Source organism: Ptychodera flava, chromosome 16 (genome assembly GCF_041260155.1).
Source record: "Ptychodera flava strain L36383 chromosome 16, AS_Pfla_20210202, whole genome shotgun sequence".
Taxonomy (NCBI): domain Eukaryota; kingdom Metazoa; phylum Hemichordata; class Enteropneusta; family Ptychoderidae; genus Ptychodera; species Ptychodera flava.
Genome location: NC_091943.1, coordinates 29657471 through 29672608, shown reverse-complemented (window position 1 = coordinate 29672608; position 15138 = coordinate 29657471). Strand labels below are relative to the sequence as shown.

Sequence of the window (15138 nt, the reverse complement as noted above, 5' to 3'; positions counted from 1 at the left end):
AAAAGCTCAAACGAAAACAAGTACATGGACTTTCACATATCTCATTGGGATCGCCAATTAGTGTTAAATACCCGCTGGACCAGTCCCACCAGTCTGACCCCCAGACTCGCATGACATTACCGTGATCCCCCGGGCTCGAGTCACCTTCCTATACCGGTGGGCTTTCATTGTCTGTTCTATGCTCCCCCAGTCCGGCTCCCCAAGGCTTTTATCATATCACAATACCCCTTGGTTTTCGAGTTACCTGTCTCCGTCCAATGTCTCATTGTTCGTTTTGTTCTCCTCTCGCCTGACTCCTACTAGGCTCGTATATGTCATCATGATTCCCTTGGCCCGATTACTTTGTCCAAACCCGCACATGCGCTGTCGTCTGTCCTGTTCCCACCCCAATGGCTCGTATTATGCTCACATGATCCCCTGGGCTTGAGTCACCTGTACGTTTTTCATTGTCTAGTAAGATAAACAAAAGAGGGAAGGGGAGAAGGACATCCGTCTTGAAGTGTCTTTGGAGGAATTATTCTCGCTAGGCAATGCTCGAGGTACACGGAAACTTGAGCTGGACTATTTTGGGGAAGACATACTCATACTGAGACGAAGATATACGTTTGACGTGGACTTTAATTATAACGATGAGATACCTGGAAGACTTTGACTACGCCACGAACTGGAAAACTAAACTAATCTTCTCTAATTACAGGAGCGATCCTCGATCTTCACACCAGCCTGGTGCCTCTCGGAATCTCTCCTTTTTATCCATTTTTGTGAATGTGTTAGTAATGAGATGGGAAATAATTTAAATTTCGATCATTGGCTTTCGATAGTTGGAACGCGTCATATCTGGGCGTCAGTCCCTCATGCTGGTATGCATCTTGGCCGGTTAGGTGTCAAAATGATGTTAAATAAGGGAAATATGTGAATTTGAAGAATTTTCCCGCGTCTGAGGACGCGGGTATATCGAAATAGGAGAAAGAAAGACAACGGAATCATACCGGCACGAGAGGAATGATAGAGAAATGACAGTCGGTTCTACTATATACCTGTCTGATTCCCCAGGCTCGTATCATATCACAATGTTCCCCTGCTACGGAGCCACCTCTCATACCCATATATGCTCCGTTGTCTGTTCCGTTCCCACCTGTCTGACCTCCAAGGCTCATATCATATCACGGTGATCTCCTGGGCTCGAGTCACCTGTCTTCATCAGTTCGTGTTCTCCACCTGGGCTGGTACAATCGACTATCCCCTGGTCCGACTCCCCTGGGCCCGTATCATGCCACCATGATCCCCTGGGCTCGAGTCACCTGCCTTCGTCGTTTCATGTTTACCACCTTGGCTCGTACAGTTCCCCTGTCCCTGGGACCCCACCCCAGCTCGTATGGTACTTGTTTATCATCCCCTTGGTTCGAGTTCCCTCGTCTCTGATTCGTTATTCGATATTTCAACCTGGACTCGTACAGTCGATCTGTCCCAAAGAGACTGCTCCCCCAGGCTCGTATCATAAAACCTATGATCCCCTGGGCTCGAGCTTCCCTGTGCCATAGTCATACTGCACCATCACACCTGCATCATCTGATACCATTCCTTGCATGGTAACCACGCCTGTTAACCTTCACACATTCCTTCTTTCTGGTGACTTCGGTCATTCTTCCCTCGCTTTGGCGTTGATTTCATCCTGACCCCATTTCCTTGGGAATTCTGGTAATTTCCACACTTTTGGCATCGCAGGATGGATCCAACTTTGGACAGTTGACTGACCATAGCTCTCTAGGTGATGAACTTTCCCCCTCTTTGCACTCCGCTTGCCCGACTGAAGGGTTCCTCGCGAAATTTTGTAGTATTAGCTTTTATACTTTATTTTGCTTTTGTTTTATAGCATACTTTCGAGAGAAGTTTTGAAGTTTCTTGTATATACATGCAGTTTTCAGCTGGTTTCCTTTCTTTTGCAATAAACACTGCTAGTTTAATCATACAACAGTGTGGTGTGTTTCACAAAGTGCACTCTGTGTTTTTGACACAGATGTGTTTTGTGAATTCGCCACCCTGCTCCTTTCGACCGCCGGATACCACCAAGGTAGCTTGTCCCTTGAAAAAAACAATTCTCTCTGCCTATCAGCTCCTTCTCTGCACACGGCACACATCCTCAGTCATACTTTGTTCTTGTCACATTCTACCTCGTTATCCCGCACTTCGGGATCACGTGAGATAGCATTGCGCCTGCGTGACTTCAGTGCGTCGCTGGCTTTGCGTGGCAAAAGACGTCTTCGCCCTAGGCTCCACGTTGTGTGGGCGATGTAATTTTGTATATTCTTCAGGTAAGTTATTTCTCGACTCTAGATCGCATATGTTTTGACATTGAACGGGTTATTTCCCATATTTAGATATTGTACGTACGTACTGCGTGACAAATATATCAGGCCACGTTGTACGTAGAACCATAATGGACGACGACATTTTGTTTCATGATAGCGAGTCACCGTCGACCTGTCATAGAGGCGACAAAGTTGATAAGGTGACCCATAAAACAGTTCAAGGCTCGTCAACGGCTAGTAAGAAAAACCTTTATGGTGGATTGAGAAGTAAGGACATTAGTAAGACTGGTATATCAGCTAGTGCCTCGACTGCAAGTACTTCGAAGGCTATGACGGCAGTCAGTGAGACCGCTAGCGTCGCTAGTGGTGGAGAGTCAACAATAGTGAATGAATTGAAGACATTTGGTGAGTCGATGACTTGCACCATTTCTAGTTTGCAGCAGAACATGTCGAAGTCGTTCAGTGACATTACTTCAGTGCTTATGAGTCTGACAGATTCGAATTATGATGATGAATATGATGAGACTGAGACTCAGAGTGAACCAACGACTAAACGTCAGAAAACTGATGACGACATTCCGAAAGACACTGATGTAGCTATTGATCAATTATTGTCAGGTGCTGACAACTCTGCTGATAAACAAGATCAGAGGAATGATGATAAGGGCGAACAGGCTCATGCTGGGTGCTGAGTGATATTGCTTCAGATTGGAAAATTCAAGAGCAATGTGCTCCAGCTATTGATTCACAGTTGGCATCTTTTGTGAATACACTGATGAGACAGAAATCAACTGATGATAAAGTTACTGAGAAAATGGATCGTTATCCACGTCCAGAGAATTGCGAATCTCTGGTCTTAACCAAAGTAAATCAACTGATTTGGGATCAGATCAAACCTGACACTAGATCTTCTGAAGTGAGATTTCAGAAAGTACAGTCTACCCTTGTAAAGGGCATATGTGCTATGGTTTCAGTGGTGGATAAATTACTTAAAGCACACAACAACCATAATGCAGGACAGCTGAACTTAGAACAACTAGTTAAGACTGCTACTGATGCTGTTGCTTTGTGTGCACATGCAAATTATGAGCTTAATATGAGACGACGTGAGTGTATTAAACCAGACTTGCATCAGAACTATAGACACCTGTGTTCACCAACAGTGCCATTTACTGGTGAATTATTTGGTGATGAGTTGTCTAAGCAGCTCAAGGATTTAACGGAAGCTAACAAAGTTGGTCAGAAAATATCCAGTATGCGAGGATTTGGTCGTGGTAGAGGTAGAAGAGGCTACCGTGGTAGATACCAAAGTAGACGTCCTTTTTTAGGACGGTCGTCAAGTCTTCCCAGGAAGGAGGGGAGAGGCAAATACTAGTACAGCCACACAGTGAGGTGAGTGTTACTCCTCACTTGCCAACACCAGCCATTCAAGTGGCAGGTAGACTGAAATACTTTGTACATAACTGGCAAAAACTTACCTCAGATAAATTCATTCTGGATTGTGTGTCGGGCTATCGCATTGAATTTATGGAGAATACATTTCCAAAGCAAGGCATTTTGCCAAGACAAATTCCATTTAATAAGGCTGAGAGCCAAATTATTGACAAAGAGATTAAAACGCTGATTGGGAAAGGTGTACTCATTGAAGCGACTCATTCTGTCGGAGAGTATATCTCTACAGTTTTTGTGAGAAAAAAGAAAGATGGAAGTTACAGAATGATTCTAAATTTGAAATGTATGAATCATTTAGTAGAGTATCACCATTTCAAAATGGAATCTCTCCAGTCTGCGATCAGACTAATGCGACCAGGTTGTTATATGGCATCAATCGACTTGAAAGATGCATATTATACTGTTCCTATTGCTTGGAATCATCAGAAATTTCTACGTTTTGTGTGGAGAGACAAAGTATATCAGTATACTTGTTTATCCAATGGCTTGGCTAGTGCACCAAGAATTTTCACTAAAATTTTAAAGCCCATTTACTCTAAATTGAGACAGGAAGGGCGTATCAATGTTGGGTATATTGACGACTCATATTTACAAGGAGATACATTTTTAGAATGTTCTAATAATGTTAGAGATACTGTAAATCTGTTTGGAGAAACAGGTTTTAGGATAAATCTGTCTTTGTACCGGTTCAAAGACTAGTTTTTCTTGGGTTTTTGCTTGACTCAATTACAATGAGAGTAATGCTTACAGCTGGGAAACAGGCCACACTAAAGACTGCATGTGAAAATCTTCTTAATGTGGCAAACAAAGTCTCTATAAGAGCTGTTGCAGAGACTATTGGTCTTTTAGTTTCCAGTTTTCCTGGAGTACAACATGGCAAGTTATTTTACCATTGGTTAGAGATTGACAAAATTGAGGCTCTTCGCAAATGTGCAGGTAACTTTGATGCTACCATGAGTTTATCAGACAGATCTCGTGAAGATTTGCATTGGTGGATTGCAAACATCTCGTCTACGTATAACCAAATTGATCATGGTAAACCAGTTATTATAGTGAATTCTGACGCATCTATATCAGGCTGGGGTGCTGTCAGAGGGGATGTCACAGCAGGTGGCAGATGGTCTATAGACGAATCTAAATTACACATAAATATATTAGAAATACAGGCAGCGTTGTATGCACTGAAATCTCTGTGTGTATCGCACACTGATGTTCATGTTAGATTGTTAACGGACAATACGTCAGCAGTGGCTTATATTAACACCATGGGTGGAACAAAGTCAAAAGAATGCAACAAAATTGCCAGACAGATTTGGTTATGGTGCATAGATCGGAATATTTGGGTCAGTGCAGCACACTTACCTGGCTGTGAAAATACAGAGGCTGACAGAGAATCACGGATATTTCATGATCAGACAGAGTGGATGCTTAAACCTGATATTTTCAATAAATTGACAAGGCATTGGGGTTGCCCAGATATAGACATATTTGCTTCTAGGCTTAATAGGCAACTACCAACATACATTTCATGGAGGCCAGATCCACATGCCAAATTTGTCAATGCTTTCACTGTCTGTTGGACTAATCTGTATTTTTATGCCTTTCCTCCGTTTAGCATAATAACCAGAGTTCTACAAAAAATAGAACAGGACAAAGCCACAGGAATTCTAATTGCACCTCTGTGGACAACGCAGGTGTGGTACTCCAAACTGTTACAGCTACTAACAGACAACCCAGTGTTTCTTCCAATGCACAGCGATCTGATGACAATGCCACACACAAAGAGTCTTCATCCACTGCGGAAGAAATTACGACTAGTGGCATGGAAATTGTCAGGGAATCCCTTGAACAGCGAGGAATTTCGTCAAGGGCTTCCAAACTCATCCTTGCTTCATGGAGATCAGGAACTCAGAAGCAGTATAAATGTTACATCGATAGATGGATTTTCTTCTGTAAGCAAAGGGAAATTAATCCTTTTCAACCACCTATAGAGCAGGCAATAGATTTTCTTGCTGCTCAGTATGAAAGGGGTTGTGGATACAGTGCAATGAATACAGCACGCTGTGCATTGTCATCAGTTATCACTCCTATTGGACACTGTACATTTGGTGCTCATCCTTTAGTAGCTCGTCTTATAAGAGGAGTTTTTCAATCTAGGCCTGCGTTACCTCGATACAATGATGTTTGGGATGTACAACCAGTATTGACTTACTTGCAACAGTTGTCTCCTGTAAGAACATTGACTCTCAAGGACTTGACATTAAAGCTTGTAATGTTAGTTGCATTGATAAGTGGCCAAAGGGTGCAGTCTATTCACAACCTGGACATTGACTTGATGAAAGTTGGCAAGTCGTCGTATACATTTGCAATGAACTCTCACATTAAACAGAGTAGACCTGGTTATATTGCTCCTGTGATCAAGTTGAAAGCGTATCCACCTGATAAGAGACTCTGTGTTGCTCATACGATTTCAGAGTATTTAAGTAGAACGAAAAATTTTCGTTCAGGTGAAACAAAGTTGTTTATAAGTTATGTAAAACCTCATAAGAAAGTGTCCCGTGATACTATTAGCCGCTGGATTAAAATAGTCATGTTAAGATCGGGAATTGATGTGAATTTATTTAAACCTCATAGTACAAGAGCCGCTGCAACCTCTGCGGCAAAAAGGAAAAATGTTCCTATTGAAGGTATAATGAGAATTGCAGGTTGGAGTTCCAAGACTACGTTTGCTAGATACTATGATAAACCGATCTGTAATAGTTATGATTTTTCAAGTATTCTTGAATGAGTAATATAAGCAAATTGCAATTGATATTGACATGCTGTGTTGTGTCTCATTTGCACATCAGATGCTTTAAAGTCTCACGTGATCCCGAAGTGCGGGATAACGAGGTAGAATAGAAAAATTAAACGAACCTTGTAAAGGTGAAGTTTGATAGAAATTCTACCGAGTTATCTATAGCGCTGAAGGGATTACGTGCCACTCCCATTATCCCACCCTGTATAGTCAAGTGTGGTTATGTTTTGGTAGTATGCATTTGGAACCTTGGTTTTAGGATGAACCAATTTGCTGATGTGCTCATTCGACTGTTGAAGACTGAAGTCACGCAGGCGCAATGCTATCTCACGTAATCCTTCAGCGCTATAGATAACTCGGTAGAATTTCTATCAAACTTCACCTTTACAAGGTTCGTTTAATTTTTCTATTTTCATTCACTTAGCTCTTATTGTTCGCTGTGTGCAGACTACAGTCTATCCCACCTCCATCCCTTTCTCCACCTTTCTCTCTTTCCTCTACTCTCAGTCAAGGGTGTCGGATTCCATCCTGACGCAAATTTGTCGGAATTCGGCATTCGGAATTTCCCACATTTTCGGCCTCGCAGGATTGACGGCAGTCTGCACACAGACTGCCTTCTTCAGGTTACACTAAAGGAAGATATTGTAACCAGGAAACTCGATGTAGGTGAAATACAGGGGAAGATGTTATACGTGGATTACTGGCCAAGAACGGGCTAAGAACTGTAAAAACTAAAAGAATACAAAGTGAAATTTGTGAAAGCGATGTACGTAAGAGAGAGAGAGAGAGAGAGAGAGAGAGAGACAGAGAGAGAGAGAGACAGAGAGACAGAGACAGAGAGACAGAGAGACAGAGACAGATACAGAGAGACAGAGAGATAGAGAGACAGGGAGAGAGAGAACTGTAAACACATCGCGAACTAATGTTGTAGTGTGAAAGGGATAGAGACTGACCCCTTAGTAGTGAATCAAAGGTGAAAAGCTACCAAGCCCTTAGGTGTGATAAGAAAGGGAAAGAAAGTACCGTCAAGTAAGACACGTCGGCAGTTAACCTTCTTTGCGAGTGATGCCATTTGGTGACATGGTGCCGAATTCAGAAATAACTGAAAGAATTCTCTTTTACGTCTCTCCTGGGTATTGAGTACGGACATTTTACAAAGACCACTGACACGAAAATGACTGAAGCTTATGTTTCGCCCTCGTTTACTAAAATGTTTGGCTAAGGATGTTGATTTTTGTTTCGGATAGGGTATGTTTTTGTGTACAAGTCGTTTACATTCTCTTTTAGTTTCCCCAATATATTGTTCACGGCATTTTTGGCAGGTGATATACAGATCAAGTTGCGCGTGGTTTACTTAATATTGCCAATTATTACGGAGGTTTTTCCAGTATTAGTACCAGTAATGGAGGGTGATTATTCAATATGTTGACTGACATTGGTTGTATTTTATTGTATAAAAATTGCTTTCTTGAAGACGGGAACTCTAGTCGAGCACTCTTGTCTCCCTACCATTTATCATGTTTTGTTGTGCGCTCCTTTTTTCCACGGAGGACTTCAATAGTTGTAGTTTGACTGACTTTTCTCTTGAGACTATAGTATTTTGAGGCAATCGACATAGTCCTCAATCGGTTACAACTTCCTGAGTGTTCGTAGGTGCTAAGCGAATGGTGCAGTAACGAAAACATTTCTACTTCGTGTATAAGATGTTGTTGGTCGGTTTCCAAAACAACAAATCCCACACGCAGCTCACAAATAAAACATACTTCATGCCACATTTTCAGTTCATGTCGTAAAGAACTTTATTTTGTTTTTATTTTTCTCTAGTTTGCAGGTCAGAGTAAGCAATGCTAAGGAAAGTTTAATGGGTGTTAGATGTATTAAATGTCCATAGAATTCATTGATCGGTCTAGCGGTGGTCCGCAGATTTGGCGATGCGTGAAAAAGCTAGTTGGGTGCTTCACTGCAACAACAGTGGTCTGTAAGAGACAACATTGGATATCATTCGGTATCACAGTTAAATGATCATTAACTGTGCAATCAATCGAAATAAGCCTATGTTTTCTTAGCTTTATTTTCATATGATCTATCGATTTATTAAACAAAATACTTACTAGGAATCTCGCAGATGAATCCTTTTGGCCGGAAGTTGCAGTATTCATCATCCCATAATCCATCGTAACCACGTCTATACCTAACATAAACAAGCAACAAAATAAACTATAGCACACGCCGATCTAGCATGTAATTAGTATCACATTGAACAGAAACATCCTATCAAAAACCAAAATTTCCTTCAAATAATATTTTGTTAGCGTTAAATTTGGAGGCAAAAGATGTATGTACATTCTAGGCCTAACGATGCCAGTCAATTAATCTATTTTCTGTTTCCCTTTGCATGAGTATGAATATAAAGGGAGGCAAAGGTAATGCTTTCGGAATGATTAAAAATTGTTAAGGGGCCCTTGAGAAAAATTTAACATTCTCTTACCGATTTGAGCAACATAATCTCGGAATGCAATTGTTCAATGACTCTGATTTGTTCAATCGTTCTAAACGGCAGATTCTCTGAAGAAACACTAATTACTTGGATTGCTTCCTGGTTAAGTCAAGTATTCTATCATAAGTCTTTCTGTTATAAGTTGTTTGTTTGAGCGACATCAACAAATTATTTGCAACTTACCAAAGCTGAACACAGTCTTGTCCATCCTTGTCTTTTTTCGTGTTGTTGTTTGGTTCGCCGGGAGCCCAGTTTGTAAAACCGTTGCCGCATATCTCGATTCCATTGTTCCAAACATATGTACCTTCGCTAGCAGCATCGGTGAGACCAATAAAAAATCCCCATGTTGGCTTGTTGATACATGGGGGGCCATCAAGCCCTTCACCGGCAATGAAGGCCCTAACCATGGAATCAATGTGTGCATCAACTAAGTTAGCAAGGCTACCTCCACGTTTAGCGCATATCTTTTCAGCAAACTCATAGTAGGTCATCCCAGCGTTGGCATCTTTTGGCATTTCGCAATGCACCTCATACCTCTTACATAGACAGAAAGAGGCTGTGAAGGAAAGTTTTATGTCAGAATTATGTTCATCAAAATTGAATCAACACCAGAGTTTCCCTAAACATTGAAATTAATACTCATCTGCTCACATTCCGAATACCATACATGTCATGATTGTGTTACATTTCCTAACACTTAAAATTTTGGAGAGAAATTGTACACAAGTGTGCGCTTCTTAAAAATGAACGTTAATGTGCAGGCTTTACTACTACTACTACTACTACTACTACTACTACTACTACTACTACTACTACTACTACTACTACTACTACTACTACTACTACTACTACTACTACTACTACTACTACAATACGTAAAAGAACACCATTTTCACACGTCAAAAAATAAAAATAGTCAGTAGCAGTGTACCATAGGTGAGCAATTGATGTAGAACTTACGCACACAATCTTGCGACCAGTTATCCTGTGACACGGGTTGTGAAATAATGAGAAAAACAGGAAGAATACAGAAAAATACAGTGAATACAGCAACTCATCGAGGGAAAAACATATCGAGGTAGCAGAGGTTAACAAAACACTTCCTGATCGGATTCGAAGACACATCCTATAATACCTACACTCCTAAGCAAAGAAGACAGCGATCAAAACTGTTCAAATATAAAAAATCACCCCAGAGACGTAACGCTTGCTCAATAACCAAACAAAATTGCTGTATTTTGGACTGCCGTTGGAATTCAATAAGGCACACGCCAACACATACACGCCAGTATGCAACTCACACATGCTCTCTATATATGAAAAGAATAGTTCGCTAACTTTTGCGTCATATAGCCCAGTGAACAAATGCGATTTAACATGATTACAAAAAGAAAAATATAGAATAACCAAGATGATGAGAGAGTTTGTAATTTGAAATATATAGTTATTAATCATATATATTCAAAAATATCCTTAAACTGTTTTAAAGTATGCAACTATTTATATCGTGGCATCTGCGTCTTTGCATTACAATATTCGTATGCCATGAACCTCTTCTTAATCAGCGGATAATTTGATTCGACAAGACAAGCGTAATGTCGCACAATTGAATAGGCACTACACTACCTGTGCTACAACGACAAATACTCCAGAAAGTAGAATGAGAACAACTCTAAGATCCATTTCGAGTCTGAAAATGAAAAATAAAAAATCCTTGAAAATGACAACGTCAGTCGAATAAGTGTTCGAATAAGTTCCATTTTTTTCATGTACTGCTAGTGAACCACCAGACATAGCCACAGCCTGTTGATGGTTAGCGTCTCTGAAAGCTCTCAATGCTGATTGCAGGATATCAAATCTATGAGTTTTACAGGTAATTAGAGAATGGTAAATTGTGGCTGCACAAATACTGCTACACAGCAACATGTTCGGCATGATAAAGTTCTGTAGAATTGAATATTGGAGTACAACACTATTTCATGCAAAGCGAGATGAAACAACGACAAATATTAATCTCTTACCTTGTCAGCTTGTTTTGGACGAGCGTTCCACTGTTATCGATGAACGGGGATTTATTGGAAGAAGAAGGGCTTTTATCGAATATGATGATATCGGGGGTGCAATGTCTACCTCTCGTTTTCGTAATGCCCGCTTTGTGTGTTGCATTAACTTTTGGCATAGAGGATATACCCCGGCGACATCATTACTGACGCAAATTAAGCTTACCTCAATTCAGTATTGAGAAAATCCGATATTCGTCTGTTTCTGCCCTCTGTTGAATACACTTTTTGGTATTTGTCAGTATTTGCGTCCAGTAGACTAAAGCTTTCTCAACTTTTGTATGTGCGTATCATGAAATTAATTACTTTTCATGAATGTAAAACTACTACAAAGAATATTGATCCTTGGCAAATAATCATTTTACATATGTTGGCTGTCGTTGGTATCAAAATTTGCGAACCTAATTTGTCGATATTAGAAAGAAATGTAAAAGTAAATAAAAAAGATAGTCAGCTTAAATCTATTTCTACCACTTTCCATATTGTGTTAAGCCAGAATTGAAAATATTTAATTAACAAAAATCGCCAGAACAGCCGTTTAGGATATAATCGTCACGCGTATGTATTACCAACAGCTTCACTGTTTGCCTCCCCGAGGGCGCCGTCTATGACCTTTGGCTTTTCAGAGACGCGGTCAAGACGTCTCTCGTATGGAACAACATCCTGAAATTGGCAGAAGGCTGACGAGGAATGAAATAACTGTTTATCAACCAGTATGGGTTCATTCGAAAGTTACATCCTCCCATGACGTGCAAGCTGAAGTTCGTGTAATGTAAATAGCTGTTTTGAATATAATTTATGCTTTATTCAGGGGAGCGTTCAGTAATTTTTGGCCAGCAAATTCGTTTTGTACATCCCTCAAAGTTATTGAACTCAGTATCACCTAAAACAGTCACACAACCTCACCTACGAAAATAAAAACAAAGACAATCCAAGCTCGCAATTCAAGACTAAATTTCAGGTTTTCCATCATTTTATTCGCGGTGTAAGGGCTACGGTTACTGGAGAGGTTAAAATTGCACCCGTAGCGAGAACGTAGCGCAGAGTAGCTTACACGTTCGTTTTGCACAGTTCGGATTAAGACGTGCAGACTCACATTCCCGTTCACATAGTCGCATGGACTAGACAATGTTGCTTTGATACCTGGTTTACAGAACACAGTGATAGAAACTTGAAATACTGAAATTTAATTTTGTTTGAACAACCATACAAAGCCATGGTGGTAAAATACAATGTTTATAAGCAAAGCAGCTCGTATGCGATGTATGACATCGTCTGCAATTTCCATTACAGGGATACTTTGGCTTTGTTCAGTGCAACTTTCGTATCCTTTTTGTTGGAAAAAAAATCTCATAATCAGAAATCAATCGAAATAACTAAGCAAAAATACGAAGGAAAGGAATATCAGTATTGAACATGAAGTTTATAATGAAGGGCGTACAAATTGCTCTTAGTGAAGATGCACGTAATAAAAAGTTTTTTTTACGTTGAAAACCACTGCCAAACGACAAGAGAGCGTGACATCATCAGTACATGATAAGAGCGCGCAGAAAATGACGACGTATCCGTTTACCTTCCTTTCGCGTATGCAATCTTAATCTCTTTATCGTTACGTTTGAATATCTTCTAAGTCAAGTATAATTAACAACATACTATACGAACGAACACACATGTATCTATCTATTTATGCATGTATCTCTCTCTCTCTTCTCTCTCTCTCTCTCTCTCTCCTCTCTCTCCTCTCTCTCTCTCTCTCTCTCTCTCTCTCTCAATGCATATTAACGTATTCTAAATCTCATACAAAGCTCATCTATGTTCACATGCATATGACAAAAAGCTGTATCGGCAGCGGACACGTTTACGCCAAAACGGCTCAAACATAACGGTAGGTCATTTTATAAAATGTAAACAGCAGCGGAGCCACCGTGGAGCCTTGCGGGACACCAGTTTTTATCATTGAAGCTGTAGAAAGAATTATTTTTTTATAGCCAATCTGAGTACGGTTACTTCAATAGAAATGAAACAATTTATGTTCGGTATTTCTCACTCCATAGTGGTCAAGTTTATCTGTCAAAATGGAGCAGTCATTAGTATCAAACGCTTTCTTTATACCGAGGTCTACCAAATCGCTGATTTTATGTCTAGACTAGCCCACTAGTCGCTTTGTGTGTTTTTCGTTTTTGACGTTTAAATAACGGTTATCAACTTATTCAGTCGTTCCCTCTCTCCTATTGCTGTTTTATCCCGTTCCAGATGTGGTTTTTGCCAGGTCACATGATTGAGGGGCTTTGCCTTTGTGTAGGTTTGTGCTCGCCAAACGACTTGTGGGTGCACGCATAGCGATCGCACTGCCATTACGCGATTATACCACGCACGTAGAATTAAATCAAGACAAATTTTGCTGAAATGTATTTATTTTATTACGACATAATTAAGCCCACAGACTTGGGCAAGTCGATCTTATGTCAAGCTTCATGTGCGGATTCTGTAAGTCAATGCAAGCTGATTTGTGTTGAAAATAGTTTGCGAAATCCTTACTTTACATTTGGCATGGCAGTATTTGTACTTAGGTTGTTATAAAATTAATGTTGAATTCGTACGGGAACAAGGTACAGCACTTTACATAAGGACTGGGTTATCGTTCATTTCCTGTGTGGATCTTGATAACCCAGCTCTGATGAGTTTAACCGTTTAAACTCACCAAGCGAAATTCCAAACCAAAATATATCACAAGTGGCTTTTTCAGCTGGTCGATTTGTAGATGTGTTCCTCAAAACTTGGCAAAAAGTAATTTGTGAAAATTATATTTGAGATGGGCTTAATGGTAGAGAATACGCACTTGGCAGCATAAGACAAATTTCCCCAGAAATGAGCGAACTGAGTACAGGGTGCATAAAATGGAAATTACGTCAGGCGTTAGTGAAGAAAATAAAAGAGATTAATCTCTGTTCGAAAATGGACAGAATAGATAGTGTCACACAAAACAACCTGTTTCTAACGGTCATGTATAAGCTGATGGGAAATAGAATATTTACACTGAAGGTCTGTAATAGTAAGAACGTATGGGGGGGGGGGAGATAGATGCAGCACAAGAAACTATATTCGTGGTGACACTTGTAGCAGTTTTGTCAAGAGTAAAGAATATCCTCCTCTCTTTCTACTGGACCAAAGACTAGAGTTACAAACCTTTACATCATAAAGGAAATCCACGACTCTCGCCAGAAATATTTTAAGAAGAAGAAAAAACTCAGCATTAAATGAAACTTGACGCTTTGATCTTCTCCAAAAAAATAAACAAATTAAAGTGTCATTATTTGGGGCAAGAGAGAAAAAACTGTAAAGTGCAATCAATTTCATGTGTAGTCATCGTCGTACACCACGCCCTCTTCGGCGAGTCTTATCACCCAACGCCGCTTGATTTTTGCGTAGGTCAGCGGAGCGGAAATTATTGCTCTGGCCTGCGAGAATGTGTGTAGTAAATAATGTCATATGGAGCCCTGTTCGAAACAAATCTTGACATCAAAGACCATTATATAGACAATAGAAAATCTGGTTTCGTTTCCCTTTATCAGTTTTATAAATGCATTCTCGAAATAAGCATGGAAAGGCGTGCCATTATCGCTTCCTCAGAGCACGTATTGATAACTATTTCATGGAAATGAGAGCAGAAGAGTATCCCTACAATAAGAAATAAGATTACGATCTAGACATCGATAAAATTGACCTTAAAAATATTGATTACATTCGAAAAGACGGTCACCTTTCATGGCGATATACAACAAGAATCTCCATCACGATTTCATGAAAAGGCACTCGACTTGGAGACGTATGAAGTTGACAGGTGATATTCAATTTCACATTAAGATGATGTGAACACAGAATTAGTGTACGAAAAGAGTTCGCAGATAAACTCTACTCTCTGTTGTCTGAAATAATGTCGTGAGCTAAACTTTAATCATGATGATCGAAAGTGTTTGGCCACGAAACACCTCGTTGCTTAAGACGTTTGTCAAGTCACTTGCA

General features: G+C 40.1%; 2 protein-coding genes across 2 annotated transcripts; one reads left to right on the top strand and one right to left on the bottom strand.

Moving 5' to 3' along the window:
- Positions 1–2437: 2437 nt before the first annotated feature.
- LOC139113978 (uncharacterized) lies at positions 2438–3001 on the top strand. The gene has a single exon (XM_070675451.1). The coding sequence runs from the start codon at positions 2438–2440 to the stop codon at positions 2999–3001; it is 564 nt and encodes a 187-aa protein (XP_070531552.1).
- A 5331-nt stretch (positions 3002–8332) lies between these two features.
- On the bottom strand, positions 8333–11185 carry LOC139114505 (perlucin-like protein). The gene is made up of 6 exons (XM_070676289.1): positions 11077–11185; positions 10682–10745; positions 10016–10040; positions 9239–9611; positions 8670–8749; positions 8333–8534 (listed from the first exon to the last, which is right to left on the bottom strand). The coding sequence occupies exons 2-6, from the start codon at positions 10736–10738 to the stop codon at positions 8503–8505; spliced, it is 567 nt and encodes a 188-aa protein (XP_070532390.1). The 5' UTR covers positions 10739–10745; positions 11077–11185; the 3' UTR covers positions 8333–8502.
- Between the last annotated feature and the right edge of the window lie 3953 nt (positions 11186–15138).